The sequence below is a fragment of the Anopheles merus genome, chromosome 3L (assembly GCF_017562075.2).
Source record: "Anopheles merus strain MAF chromosome 3L, AmerM5.1, whole genome shotgun sequence".
In the NCBI taxonomy this organism is placed as follows: domain Eukaryota; kingdom Metazoa; phylum Arthropoda; class Insecta; order Diptera; family Culicidae; genus Anopheles; species Anopheles merus.
Window position 1 is genome coordinate 30368500 of NC_054085.1, and position 14764 is coordinate 30383263.

Below are 14764 nucleotides of genomic sequence, written 5' to 3' on the forward strand. Positions count from 1 at the left end.
TTTGGGTTGATTGTTGGGAGCGCGACTGGGTCACTCTTTTTTGCCCGCACGAAAGTGCACACTATCTCACCGCTCGAGGATGCAAAAGGGGCAATAAAAATGTTACGATCGTGAGATGTAAATGAGCAGCAACGGAGCGCGATTCATTCAAGGTTTGGTTGGGCGGTGTTTTTCGGCCATGCCCCTGTATGTGTGTGTGTGTTTGCTTGGTAAATGTATTCCAAAATCGATTAATTAATTTTGTCTTTTTTTTGTGGTCTCCATTTCGATATAGTTTTATCGCGGAAATGTATCCCAAATCTTAGCTATCGGTTGTTGCATATCGATAAGTCGGTAAAGTGATGCCTAATTTGCTGTATTTAAAATATCAACCCTGCTGCACCATTTTATGTGGGTTTTGTGCTTGTCAATTAGAAGCGCATGTGGCTTCATCCCAGTAAAGAAGTTAAAATTGCAATTTGTACGTATTTTTGCTTTCTATTGACACAAAAATGCTAAGTGTTTGAAGCATTTTTCGTTTCAAAGCACACAAAAATCACAATTCAAGCTGATCGTGTTATTGATCATTTTCCTATAGTTAAACCAGTTTCAAAATTGCTTGCTACATTGCAAGACATAATGAAAAGCTTTTAATGCAGTACAAACGTTCAAATGAAATGAAATGAAACCTATATTAAGGAAACCATTTGCCCATGGGTTTGAGTGTCAGCTCACCGAATTGATCCCAAATTCTCCTGATGCATCGATGAGGACCTAAATGTTACTTCCAAACATTCTCTCCATAAACATTCCAATTTGTTTGATCACTTTAGAGTGCTGTGCGGTTAGCCTGTTTTCTTCTTCTTCTTCTTTTACATGATTCTACAAACACTCAACTGGTCAATCTCTTTCAGTTGGCCACCGGCAATCGAACCCACCGTTCAACGTGTTTCGGAGAAGTCAATCAGCCAAGAATTCGAGGGATTTCGGTTTTGGGGTCGGTTGCTGGATGAAGCTTCCTGGAAGCAATTAGTCGCATCTTAATTAATTCAAAGCGCAACCATTTTTGTAGGTTTGTTTTTTTTTGCTTTTCTGGTAACTGTCACGCTTAAAAAGCAAAACACACACACACATTTACCTGCTCCCATAAACAGCGAACCTAACCGATTGGGAAGCGATAAGATCGTAGTTTCAATTTAAATTTTAAAAAGCACCTTTTTTTTATTTTACATTTAAATTTATTGCTCCGGTGTGCGTGTGTGTGCGTGTGTGCTTTTGATGGCCCCTCAATAGCGCCCCTTCCGGAGATGCGCTTCGAGCGATAATAATCGATTTGTCATTTGCTAATCATCCTGCCGTCTGCATCCGCTCCTTCTTTGGGTGAATGGGTCGTCCAGTCAGCTCGTAACTTTCCGCACTTTACGCTCACTGCTCAGTGCCGACTTGCCGAACGATCAATAATTCTCTCTTAAGCACCCGTAGCAATTGTCATTGGAACGGTTTTATCTGCGCCTCAAATCATTCATACGGCACGCACCGGGCCAGCATGTAAAACAACGCTTCAACGCGCAGGAGGTGTTTTTAATGAGACGTCTACGTGCGCCTGGGTGTCCGAGCTCTCTCACGTACTTGCATCACGCAAAGACGGGATCGGCACGCAAAAGGCTGTCGAGGCGCCCGGATGCGCACTGCACACCGCCTTGCCAAGCTCTTGCCCATTAACGCCCCATGGGGGGTGCGCACAAACCGGTGACTGTCGGCAATTTCAATAAAGCACCCGTACCCGGGCCCGGGCCGATCAATGCCGGAATCGTAATAACGTCATTAAAACAGTAAGCGAGCCTGCGCCTAATATTATTTTTCCCCGGGTGCGGAGGTAATGGACACAACACCGTAAAAGGGGGCGGTGATATTAATTTCATAATTTTATCGTTCGATCTTTGTGTCCGATCTGCGTGAAGGGGGAAATTGGGATCCAACAAATGCTGGAATCGATCATCAGCGGTAGATGTAGAGCCTAAACTGTGTTAAGCGCCTATTTTTTTTTCATTTTCTCCATCTAGTAATCGCTAGCTACAGAGATTGTTGTATTTAGCTTTCGTGGAATCGAGCTCGAATGTTGCGATCGAGTCTTTTTATGACTTTTCTCCCCTTGGTGATTGGATTGAAGGTTTCGTTTTTTTATGAGCCCCTTGTTGGACCAGTCGGTGCAAATGAGAAATCTTCCCGGGGAATCGAAAACGGGCCTTGACTATCATAAAAATATTGCTTTCTATTCCATGCTACGGCGGTGTCTAGGGAATATTAGATCCCAAAAATAGAGGAACAACCCCATTCTCACGCACTGTGTGATGATCGCTTCGATGAGGCGATGTTTGATGAGCGAAGGTTTGCTGTACAAAACGTTTTTTTTTTTTTTGGCTGGAACGAAGTTTTGCTCCGTTTTGCCTTCAGAACTGCTTTATTTCTTTCCCCAAATCTTGCCAAAGTTTTGGTTTACGATCGATCCCGAGATGCCGAATTTACGAGCCAATAGATAACCCAATGTAGCTTCAAACTGCAATCTTGGGCTCAATCACGGCGTTCGAACGGTTGTCCCTTGCCACCATCAAAGCCCAGCCAAATGCCGAAAACGGCTTTGCTCCACACCGAAACACCGACCCCAGCCCCAGGTCCCAGGGATCGTAAATTAATTTGAAGCATAAAACACAAACCATATTCCGCGTTTTCGTCGGCTGCTACCCGTGAGAGCCGTTGTTTTGCTAGCTGGCCAGCGCGTTCCGGTGAACACTTTATGGGATGGCGTTTGGGGAAGTTTTGATGTTGATGGTGGTTTCTTTCAAACACAAAAAACGACCACAACAGGAGTGAAAATAAAATCTAAACACAACTTGCTCTTCCTCCTCCACATCCACTGGTTACTGGTGGGGGGAATTTATAGGTAAAAGAATATCGATAAAACTACCTAATAACGACGAGGTGGATGATGATGCTGCTGATGCTGATGATGAGGGGGTGATGATTACGATTCGGCTTGGCACGGGAGACGACGCATTGTTTCGGGCGACTGCTGCCGCTTGATGGTTATTCCGTAAGCTTATTAGAATATTTATACGGTCATAAAAGCTCGGCGGCACCAGGAGCGGCGACACAGCCCGCAGTCCGCAGTCCGACAGCTTATAGACGACACCACCGGGATTGTTTTGGGTGAGATGTTTCGATGTTCCACCCGGCCCTGGTGCTAGTGATAGAAAATTAAAAGATTACAAAGTATTAGCGCACTCAGTGGTGCATATTAGGCTTTTGTTCATCTTCACGATCGCTGTGAAAGGGAGATAAGAAGTGGTTTTGTGTTATTTTTTTTTAATTATCACTTCATTAACTCTTTGTTTGAGCGTTGAATTGTTTTTGACTTCTCTTCTCAAAAAATAATAAAAAAGAAAATTAAAATCAAAACACGAAAAAAAGGTAAAGCTTTAGGCTTTTAGATAGTTTAAAGAAATGAGCAAAAGTTTTTAAAAGAAAGCTTTCACAAAGAACAAAGAGAGCAATAAATAAGTACACAAAATAAACAATGAAAGACTCAGTTGATATACTAACAATCAGTAAAGTAAATAACAACAGAATAAAAACGTATAAACACATGAAAAACAATAACCGAAATGTTAAGAGGAACACACAATAAAGTGCAACAAATGGGCCAAATTTTTGTTTGATGCAGTGTTCGTACATAGCTCAAATTTCAAAATTATATCCAATTAAAATGCATGAAGGATGCTCGCCTCTCCCCAAATATGATACGGTGTGAGTAATTCCAAGAAACTGTCCTTCATTTTTCGGGCAAATTTTGGTTCAAAACGTATCACATGCTTGGTGCATCAATCATATCTTTTGCCGGCTGCCTAATCGCACACGGTAACAAATCATAACAGAAGGTTAGAGAAGATTTAATGCAAATAAAGCAAAAGCGAAGGATAACACACAAAAAATAGATGCAGATTCGCGCTGATAAGAGCTCCTTTTTGCTGATGTACAGAAGAAGCAAAAACCAGTATGCTCCCTATCATTGGGCAGTGATCGGTATAATAAAATTGTTTGCTAAATTTTTCCTCATCCTCACCTTTGCTGGCGGCACCGTTTTGCCCCACACCACCACCGATAAATCCATCTCCAAACCCGAAAACAAACCGACAGACGGAAAAATAAGACACCCCATAAAAAAGGACCATGTGTGTGTGTGACACCGGTGACTGGGCCTAAATTCCTGTGCAACACTTAGTGCCACCGTGCGCGGGCGCGCGCGTGTGTGTGTGTGTGGGGTGGCCCACTAAATCCGTTTCCACCAGGAGGCAGCAGCTGGTGGTGTAAGTTTCACGGCACTTTCCGTCCTGCGCCTGGGAAAGGTTTCGGATCGTTTCGTGGCTTTGGTTGGGCTGATTTATGTGCTACCATTTTACGCCCGACCAGCGTGCCCAGCCAGCTAAGCGAACGGGATCTATAAATCGCTGGTTAATACACACCCAGCGGCTCGCAGCACACCCAGAAGCCCCCTTGGCAAGCAGGGAGCGCACGAACAAAAACAAAAAACAACGGGTAAATTAGACGGATAAGAAACACAGATATCAATTTAGATAGTGCGCCGGTGCGACGGACGGTGCTTTGCGCAGTTTAATTTATTCGAATTCATTAGGCCACCAGGCCTCCTTTTTCAGCGGGCGTCTATCGTTTCGGCAGCGGAGTTTCAGCGTTTCGGCCACTCGGTTTGAGTGTGAGAAAAGGAATGCCGGGCAGGGTGACAGATTATTTGAGGAAAAATGCCTAATAAACACCCATTTTTTTTTAAAGGCAAGCGTGGAGGTGGTCGCTACACTTGATAAGAGCGAAGCTTTGGAGCATTTACCGGTGTACGGCATATATATATATCTTCGCCTCCGTAGAAGCTTCCCAAAAATGTTCCAAAATCCGGAGGCACTCTCGTCGCAAATTGCTTTATCGAGATAAATGTATTCTCCCGGCTAAGCTTCAACTGCGAACGTTTGATGGGGCGGAGGGGGGAGTATAAGAAGGATTGAGGGGGCCCTATACTAAGCGCACAAGAAGGGGAAGGGGAGGAAAAAACAAACATGTATTAAATCAACACACTCCAAAAACCCCCTTGGCGCACCCAGGAGACAAGGTGTGGGACATAATGCCGCGCGAGCTCATTAGCTTGAATTCGCTCCGGGTGCCTGGAGTACGGTGGGTGAAATACGGGCGCGAGAATGTTGAACAACACCACGGCTTGCTGTGTCAAAGTGCGATCGATTTAGTATATTTCGAACCGGTTTGCACAAAAACCAGCGTTTCGATAACAGCGTGCTGCTGAGCGCGCGAGCGCGCGCGCCATCCATCCGTTGCTGGCCACCGAGAGCCGGTTAAATGGTAATTATCTAACGGAAGGTGGCAGCCTCGGCAGCAGCAGCAGCGGGAACCGGTTCCGGAACGTTTCGCGTTCGGTTGGTGCTGGGCTCCATTTGGGGCAAGTAGAGGGAGGAGATGGCTGTGTACAGACAACCCGGGCCGGAGAAGGTACAAACTAATTAGTCCGATCGAGAATCGATAGACATGTCATCGCACACCGGTAATGAATCGATCCGTCAAAAACCACCCACCGTGGAGGATGTGTTGGGTGTGTTTTTTTTTCTTTTCGCCTCTCTGCACGGTTGACGCGACAAATGGCACCCAGGTTGGTGGTGCAGGAGGTAAGGCGTTAGGGGTGGTCTTAAATGGCTCGCCCCTGCGCTGAACTGAATCCGAGCAGAATTAAATGAGAAAAGTCGGTGGTGGCTCCGATCGTTGTAATGGTGGTGGTTGGGGAAATAGTAACTGTTGAGAGGTTTGGGAATTAACAGATACCGTGAGCGAGGGAGTTGCCGGTTTAGAATCACTGTACCGTTTGCTAGTCTAGTAGCCCATGCACGCGCGGTGATAGTTTGCTAATGATTGTCATTTTTTCTCTCTCTCTTTTTTCGTCCGGTTTGTCTTGTAAGACATTGAGTGGAAAGGCTTACGCTACTAGGCGATAAGACAAATTGTAGTACTAAGCCAACATCATTATTAGCTTTGCCCAGGTGGTCTAGTCAGGGTGACCAGATGCTATGATGAGAGGGTTTGTTGGGTTGTTCAAGCCTTTTAATATTGCCTCCAATTAATATTGATGTTGTTAGTGTTGAAGAAGGTTTATAAATAATTCCAAATCAAATTTGATTATTTAACGCTTTTCTAACAATTAAACTAATGTTGAAATAGAAAAAAGCAAATGTATTTCGTATTTTTAAGATGGATAAAACCACAGTATTTATGAAATGCGTGCTTAGCTTACGTCTGTTTTTTTTATTTTTTATATAATACTTCATTCGAAGCAGAAAAAACTTTTCGAATTCGAATTATTGCAATTGGATTGGATCCAATTATTGTGTACCACGCTTGTGTTAGCAAGTGCGAAGGATGCCTTAAGCGCGATGACGTACTGAAAACAATTGATGCGCTTGTCCTGTCAAATGCTGCAGTTGCGTTCACCGTTGATACCCTGTAAAAACCCCTGTAAACGTAAAAAAAGTATAAACCCCTGTAAAAGTAAACAATTTGCAGAATAGATGGTAAATATTTCAAGAAAAATAGAAACTTTTATCAATATTCTATAAATAATAGGGAAAACTGAATTTTAATGCGGTGTGCAGTGTGCAAATTTTCGAATTACCCTAAATTTTTTAAATGTTTGATTTAACATTTTTGAAGTGCTCTCATTGATTCTTTTAAAAAACTATTTAATGTTGATCACTTTTTTTGATTGGCAGCTCCAATATAAACAAGTATTATGGTTTCAATTTCCTGTTTGTGCCCTTCAAACATATTACCAAAAACAAGTACTCTAACGTTCTCTTGAAATTCGAATTTGTTTCTTATCAGATTGCTAGGAATTATGTTACAAAAATTCAAAGTGCCGGTAGCTCTTGAAGCTAATTCCGCCTTCCGCTCGTTTACTACTTTCAAATACCCCCGAAAAACCCATAAAATACTCTTTTTATGACCCGTTTCATGTTCTAGTCCGTGCTGCTGCTGCTGTTGCTCATTCCCGATTTCCCGATTCCGATTAGTTCCCTTTCTTCTTCTGGTTCGGTTTTATTTAATTTTTTTGTTTTCATTTCACTTAATGCACCGGTGGCGAGAGATCAAAAGCATCACCCGTTTTTACGTATTGATTAAAACAATATTATTAACCCAAGCAGCAGCCGGCTGTCTTGGCGGCCCCAGCAAAAGCCGTCCATCGGAAGCCGGACCTCACAGCGCGCGGTCTGATAAGATAGCGTCGGGGAGTTTTGGTTTTTTTCCTCTTCTTCTCCAAAGCTGTTTGAAATGATACTGCGTGCGTGCGTGTGGTGTGGTATTCGGTTTTGGTTCTTTGTAAATGTAGTTTTTACGCTCGATTTTTTGGTGTTTTGTTTTACACTAGAACACTTCCTCCTGTGCACTGTGTGTGGGGCGAGTTTTTTGGGTTCCTTGCCCATTCAACCCAAAGCCAAACCTTACACAAATTAAGAGAAAATGAAATAAAACCACTTAATTGTGGCATTTCTCTCTCTCTCCCTCGGCCAGCTAGCCAGCTACTAAATTGATACGTTTTATTTCATCTGTCAATGTGGTCAGCCTTTCGACCGTGGTAGGCAGCGGCGGAAAGCATGCACATTTCAAAGTGACTAAGAAGTAAAATGAGTGAATGAACGTTTGGGAAAAAAAGAAATGGTCACAGGGCCCACTCGAAACAGACGTCAAGCCCACCCGGAATTTCAACCCGCTGCAACGTGGTCGGGTGGTGCACTTTCCGTTTCGGAAGATTAAGACAATTCGGTGCGTCCGCGTGCATGGTTTAGTTCGATTTGTCACCGTACAAACGTTGCCTGCCTGGCTGGTTGGCGAAAGAAAAAAAAGCGAACTGTTAATTAATCCATCGTAAAACTTTGTATTCCAGTTTGGTGCGTTCCTTGCGCGCACGTCCTTGCTTTTACGACATTTTTATCGTTTTACGCGTTGCTTTGCCTTTTCTCCCTGGGCCCCGGATCGGGAAACCCCGCGACTTGGGTGCTGGGTGATTGTTGGGGAGGACATTTTTGCACAAATAGGTTTTTTGCCATAGAATTTTATCGTTTCGATTATCTCTCTCCTCCGCTAGATTGCGGATTCGATCGGGATCGTTAAAAGCCAAAGCCCGAAGGTGGGAACCGCTCATAACCCGTGGTCCGTTGGCAGACCACACCAGTCTTTCTCTTTATTTCGTTTTTTTTTCACCCAGAGCACCGCAAAGAGCTTTTCTTGTTTTCAATTTAGCTCCACCGCGAAGATAATGCAAAGATCGAAAGCCTTAATCGAACACAAAATGATCATCAACGCTCCAAAAAAACAATCCAATCATCTCTGCTGCTTTGCGGGAGCTTCTTCTTCTGAAACCCCTCTCCGGTCGCTAATTTGTCACTTCCCAGTTGAGCTGTAGCTACGGCCGAATCACGGACAGTCTACTCATAATAATTACCCCCACATTGCCATTGCCACTTCCGGAGCACATTCCACAGCTTCCGGGACACCGTTTGAAGACACGGGACAAAATATTGTGACCACCTGCTCGCTCGTGATCGTGAACCGGCAAACATTAACGGACGATAAATCGTTCTCCATTTCGACATCGGACACCCAAGCCCGCCCTAGATGATGATTGACCGCAGCGGATCGCCCCGAATCCAGCAGCAAAGCAGCAAAGGTTAACTAGAAAAGCTTACCCAAATTATCCCTCCGGGGCGACGTGCGTACCGATTTCGGGGGAAAAGAAAGTCACAGGAGGCGTGCGCACCCAATTCACCTAAAACAATCAAACGGTTAGCCCTGCTGGTCGACGGAAAGGAAGTTCCACGTGATTAAAATGGCGTCAACAAAAAAAACAAAAGGCTGGAACCATGAGAAAGCGCACGCCGGGAAGGAGGTGCAGGATGCTGTGAAATTATGATTTCAAACCTTCCTCCCCAACGGTGGTGGTCCCTTTGGTTGGTGAGAAACAGATATCGGGCTTACGCGTTTTGCGCGAGACGGTGCAGTGCGCAGACTTCAACGGTACGGCGACGACCCAAGGCGGACGACGAACGTTATTAATGTCTCGCGCATCCCTACTTCCCCCAATTCTTCCCCAATTTCCTTTCCCGCCAGGCAGGTTGGTTCTTCGCCCATCATCACGAAGAACATTTTACTTCGAGTCCTCTACCTCCTCTGTCTTTCTTCGTTTCCTTTACCCGGCCCACCCCCCTTTTGCGGGGAAGCGCTTTTGGCGTTGGACCACCAGATTATGGGGTGGTCGTACCGAGCCGCTCTCTCAACGAGCTCATTTATACTCGATGGGGTGGCCTCCGCTGTGGGGGAAAGGTTGGACTTTCTAAGTTATACTCTAACCCCTTGCTTCGCTCCCCCCCTAACAGGCAGCATGCACTTTTGCAGACACGAAAACCGATTACGTTGACTTTTGGCCCTCCGGCAGGCTTTGGACCCAAGCACACTGGAGCTCTCGAGAGCCCCTCGAGAGTTGGCGTGCTTCCAATGGGTGGCCCAAAAAGGGGGTTGTTTCATGTTCGACTCCCTCCTTCAGCACACACACACACAGAAAGGGGGCGTGGTATGTGTAAGTCAGTATGTGTGTGAGTGTGTGGTTTTTTACTTCATTTTTGTGCTGCACTTGAAGCTCGAAAATGACGGTGCGAATGGCGAATGGCAGTTTCGCCGCGCTTGATTATCCCTCCCTTGCCCTCGGTTTGCTTCCCCAGCGGCCAGCGCCAACCGACCAATTAATGAATCTCGAGTGGAAATATGATCGAGAAATGGTTGGATACAGGGTGGCCGCGTTGGGCAGGAAACCTCAAAACGACTAAATTATCGACCAGCAACAACTACCGAAAAAGAAGCACAAAACACCAAGTGAAGCAAGCTACACGTACGCACGAAAACGGCACGAACGCGGCGGCTAGGGGTGGCGAAATTATTTCGACGACGCGATCATCGCGCACAATCTTGCATGGGGGGTTTTCTCCTGTGTTTTTTTGCTTTTTCTTCATCCAGCTCGCCCACAAACGGGCACGGTTTTACGAGAGGAGGAAGTTTCGAATGAGCTTTAGATGGAAAAATTAACAAGATAATGCGAACAGCAAACCACACACACCCATCTGGCGCGCTTGTACCGGGCTTGCGGAGAGTGTACTGGCCCGCGCGCGCTTGAACTTTTGGTCCGGCTGGCGTCTTGGCGCGCCACTGGAGTATGATAATTTAATCATTATTTCTGAGGTCTGCTTGTCCGTCGTGAACGGTGTGCAGCGGTTGGACGGAGGAGCGTTTTGCTCTGTAAGACTGTGTGTGCTTGTGTGTGTGTGTAGGATGCCTTAATGAAATGATGATTGGGACCTCCGGGAGTTTCGTTCGGTGTTTTTCGTCGTTGTCGAACGAATTCGTGAGCAGTGTTTGGGAGGGGAAGGGTGAACTGGTGGGAAGCAGATCGGAACAACAAGATTGATAACAATCTGCTGGAGGTAGCCGAAGGAGCAGCCGTGGTGTTTCGTGTACGTGTTGAGGTGGTGACAGTGATCGAGGATCGAGGTAAACGTTATATCTTCATCAGGCGAATGATCAACCATTTTGGTGCCACTTAGCCAATGGTGACGTTGGAGGATGGCGTTGAGGCTTGCGGTAGACTTCAATTGCAGTGTAAGACTGGACGGAATACGTGGATCTTTTGGAAGGAGTTGGGCATAAAGGAGATTTGATTGGAGATAATTTGTTCATATCTGATACCTTGGACGACAGTAGTTTGCAAAGATCTGCTTAATCCAATAAGTTTGATTATGAGCTTGCAGTTCACAAAACATATTCTATCGTTTTGAGATCATTCTATTGTATATGGAATGTCAATAATATACAATACACTATATATGTACAGAATATCAAATGAATCATCTTAAATACCTAAATACCTCTATGAAGAAGTACTCATTCTAAACAACATAAGTGCATTGAAAGTCATTTAAGCTATCTCTACTGCATCTTACTTCCATTTAGATGTCAATTGATGACATCTTTCTGCAAATTAAATTGCTCGCCTGTCCTCCAAATCATGCCTTCTTCTCCTCAGCTCAGCATTGGAAGGGGTGCGAATTTTTATCTCGCACCAGCATCGTAAGTCCGGTAGCAAGCCATTGCGTCTCATTAGCCCGTCACCCTGATGATGTGCCCAAACTAATGACCTACCTAACACGTATCCCCGCACACACACACAAACACTTGGTAAGGTGGTAAAACAAACAACCTGCTACTGGTGAGATGGTAAGCTTGCGTTGTTTTGTGGTCAGTTTAAATTCTTCCTCAACGACACATGCTCGTTAGATGAATGAGCTTGCAAATCCAGCCACACAGCATCCAGTAGCTGATGCAAACAAATGAGCAGATTTAGCGAACAGGCCAACGACGACGACGACGACGACAGACCGGGCCCAAGGTGGGGGCCATAAAGAAACGAATCTAATTAATCAAGTAATGGAATTAATGAGCAACCTTCCTTGGGCTGGAGGTGTTGTTTGCCCGTCTTAGGATGGTGTGAAAAGCCGGCAGAACCAACCACCGGATGCTTCCGCGCTGGGCCGTATAGTGATCGCTCAATGAATGAGCTTTTGTTTCAATGCCCACTAAAAAGGGAGTTCTGGCTGAAGGCTTAGAAAAAGGCAGAGAAAAAAACAAATGCAAACTATGTTTCGAGCAAAACAAAACTACCTAGCCCAGCTTCTCATTGACCTCGTTAGCCTAGGCGAACCTGTGTTACCACAACGAACAGCAAAAAACACAGGTGGAGAAAGATTTTAATAGCCTTCGGTCGGTCTTCCGGTACACCTGCTTCACACCGTATGCTGCGTGTGTGGTCTCCGCTAGCTTTAGTAGCTTTTATTCAACCGTCTTGTTACCACCGGATCCACTTCCTAACGAGAGCCATCAGTTTGTTGGCTTTATGGCAGCTATTTTGTTTACTGCCTGCAACAACTTTTCGGCCATTGTTATCATCTTCTAATTCGCTTCAAACTCATCTTTGGCTGGCTGGAGGGTGACGTGGATAAAGGCACTCCGGAAGAAGTAGTAAAAATGTTGGACGCTTTTCTTATGCCTCATGCCTGAATTGTTGGGGTTTATTTTGGCAAAGCGTATCCATTTTGCGAGAATTTAATATTTTATACATTATTTTTTACGATTCAATAATAAAAGCCAAGCGGCAATTACAATGAGAAAGCGTCCCAGTCCCAGATCATTACAATAACAATTTCGTCAGCAAAAATTGACGTCCATTATGGGTCACAGTTTCACTAACCTCGCTTCTTTCGTTTCCAACCCTTTCTCCTACTTACAGACAATCCTGAATTCGATGCACAAGTACCAGCCTAGATTTCATTTAGTTCGAGCGAACGATATACTGAAACTACCGTACTCGACGTTTCGTACCTACGTGTTTAAGGAAACCGAATTCATAGCCGTAACTGCATATCAAAATGAAAAAGTAAGTAAATTTGCGTGCAGCAACAATTGAGTGAGCCATCTTTTCTAATCGAAGATATGTGTTTTTGTGTTGTTTTCCCTTCGCAGATAACGCAATTGAAAATAGATAATAATCCTTTTGCGAAAGGATTTCGTGATACTGGTGCCGGTAAACGGGAAAAGAAGTAAGTAGTTTATAATACTTTTTGCACTTTAAATGGTGATATGACGATATGCTCATGCATTAAAAGGAGTTCCTAACAGTAGAGCGCAGTTTATAACACTAACAAAACACTGAGGAACACTCGGGAATCATTTGTTTGAAGTTACAATGCATAAAGAAGCAGACCGAAAAACAACAAATGCCTATTGAATTCGATCAGGAGAATGCCCATGGATTGAGCAGAATTGAATGGAAATTGCAATTTAATGTGCTATCCCCTTTTAAAACCATTCTTGCTGGAGAGGAAACGCTCTCACTGCTAAGCCTGAGATGAATGTTGAAGATTTGTATAGAAGCAAAAGACCCTATTTCATCAATATTCCGACGAACAAACAGACAAAAGGTCAAGCTCGTTCCAGCTACGCTGGGGGAGAAGCCTGAACGTCAATAATGTTGTACCCCCGAGCACAGAAGGTTGATTTGTTTGTGCTGACATCCTGACAGGATATCGCTTTACTTCCTTCCTGTCTTACATGCTTGCTTACATTGATTCGATTGATCCAGCGTCGGCATACACACGTCCGATGCCTTGCTGTGATTGTGTGGTGTGAATTTTTCGTGGAAGGAAAGCACCGGATAGTCCCACAGGATAGTGCACTTTGCGTAAAAATCAATTACCATCTCCCTTTCGGTTGCAGTTTCCAGTGCAGAGGCTCGCAAATGAATGTGTTTACAGAAGCTAAATCTTACAGCATCCTGACGCATCGGGTCTATCTCTAGACAAGTCTAATACAATTTGTAACGTGATAGAGATGGATTTGCAAGAAGATTGTGTGTAAATTTGGACTACCAAGCAAATATGGAACACGATACCGATCGGAGCTTCGGGCCGTGTTGATGCAATGGCAAACAATTGCAATCGGCTCTGTATGGCTAAATGTGTCGAAATATTTAATGATGCCTTTTTGGCCCCTGCATACGAACATTGCTTCGTCTTCACATGACTCATATCCCACAATTCCCCCTTCCCTCGAAATTCCTTTACTTCAGTTCGCCACCAGAGCATCAACACCCTTTTCTATTCGCTCGGCAACTAATCCACCGCCGGGCCACATTTAGCAGCGGGAGATTGGCCAGCTAATGATGGTTTCCGACGGTGGCTAAAAGATTGCAAAACGCACTTATCCTGCGGGCCGAAACAACAGGCCAGAATTTGTATCAAATTCCAGCGTTCCCCCTTTCGGAGGGTGCCCCAAATCAACTTCCTCGGGACTCTGGGATCAAATAACGAGTTGAAGCGCGCTCGCTCTCCAAGGACACACAAACATTCGTCCACAAAACTTCAGCCGGACGGATGACGTGCGGTGGCGACAAATATTTTGACACCCTGGTAATCGTTTCCCGGCCCCGGCGGCCAAGACGAGCTGCTAATCATAGGCTGCGGAGATGCGAAACCCCTTTTTGTAGCAACGGGGGGGCGCGTCCTTGCGAAGCGGACCGCGTCATTATCGCTTTTTCGAATAGGGGGTAGTGGAAGGAGCATTAATCGTCGAATTTCCCACAGCTTCTCGCAGCGGGCAAGTTAGGCAGGGATAATTTGGAAATAAGCAGGCAGAGAAAAAAGGGGTTCGGGGAGTTAAGTTGTCACCACTAAGCGGTAATGATATTGATCCGGGTTTATTGAATGCTGTTGCCATGTGCAGCAAGAAGTGTTAGGGTATTAGTAGTATGAAACGTTCCTCATGTTCTCTTATTTCCAAATTCTTGATAGTCTTATTTGTAGATTTAAGAATATTTTTTTATTTCTAAATCAATTTAATTTACATTTGGCTATTATTTTATCCCAAAAAGGTACTGAATAACACGCAAAAGCTATTTAATTTTGCACCAATTCAGCACCACATGCACAAGACATATTCCTCGCCGTTCCGGCACTACCTCTACGACCATAAAAATTGTCATCTCAACTGATGCATTACATCATTTACCGTCCTATTGTTGTCCGAGCTCAGCTCACAGCCACACAACCCCACATGCCATTAA

The 14764-nt window shown here is 44.7% G+C and overlaps 1 protein-coding gene across 9 annotated transcripts in view; it reads left to right on the top strand.

The window, feature by feature from the left end:
- The window catches only part of LOC121599048 (optomotor-blind protein-like), a 132288-nt gene that overhangs the window by 101852 nt on the left and 15672 nt on the right, over positions 1-14764 (top strand). For all 9 annotated transcript variants that reach the window (XM_041926528.1, XM_041926533.1, XM_041926534.1 and 6 more), the window contains 2 exons: positions 12434-12580; positions 12667-12743. In XM_041926528.1, the coding sequence (XP_041782462.1) occupies positions 12434-12580; positions 12667-12743 (224 nt within the window). The remainder of the gene's footprint in view (positions 1-12433; positions 12581-12666; positions 12744-14764) is intronic.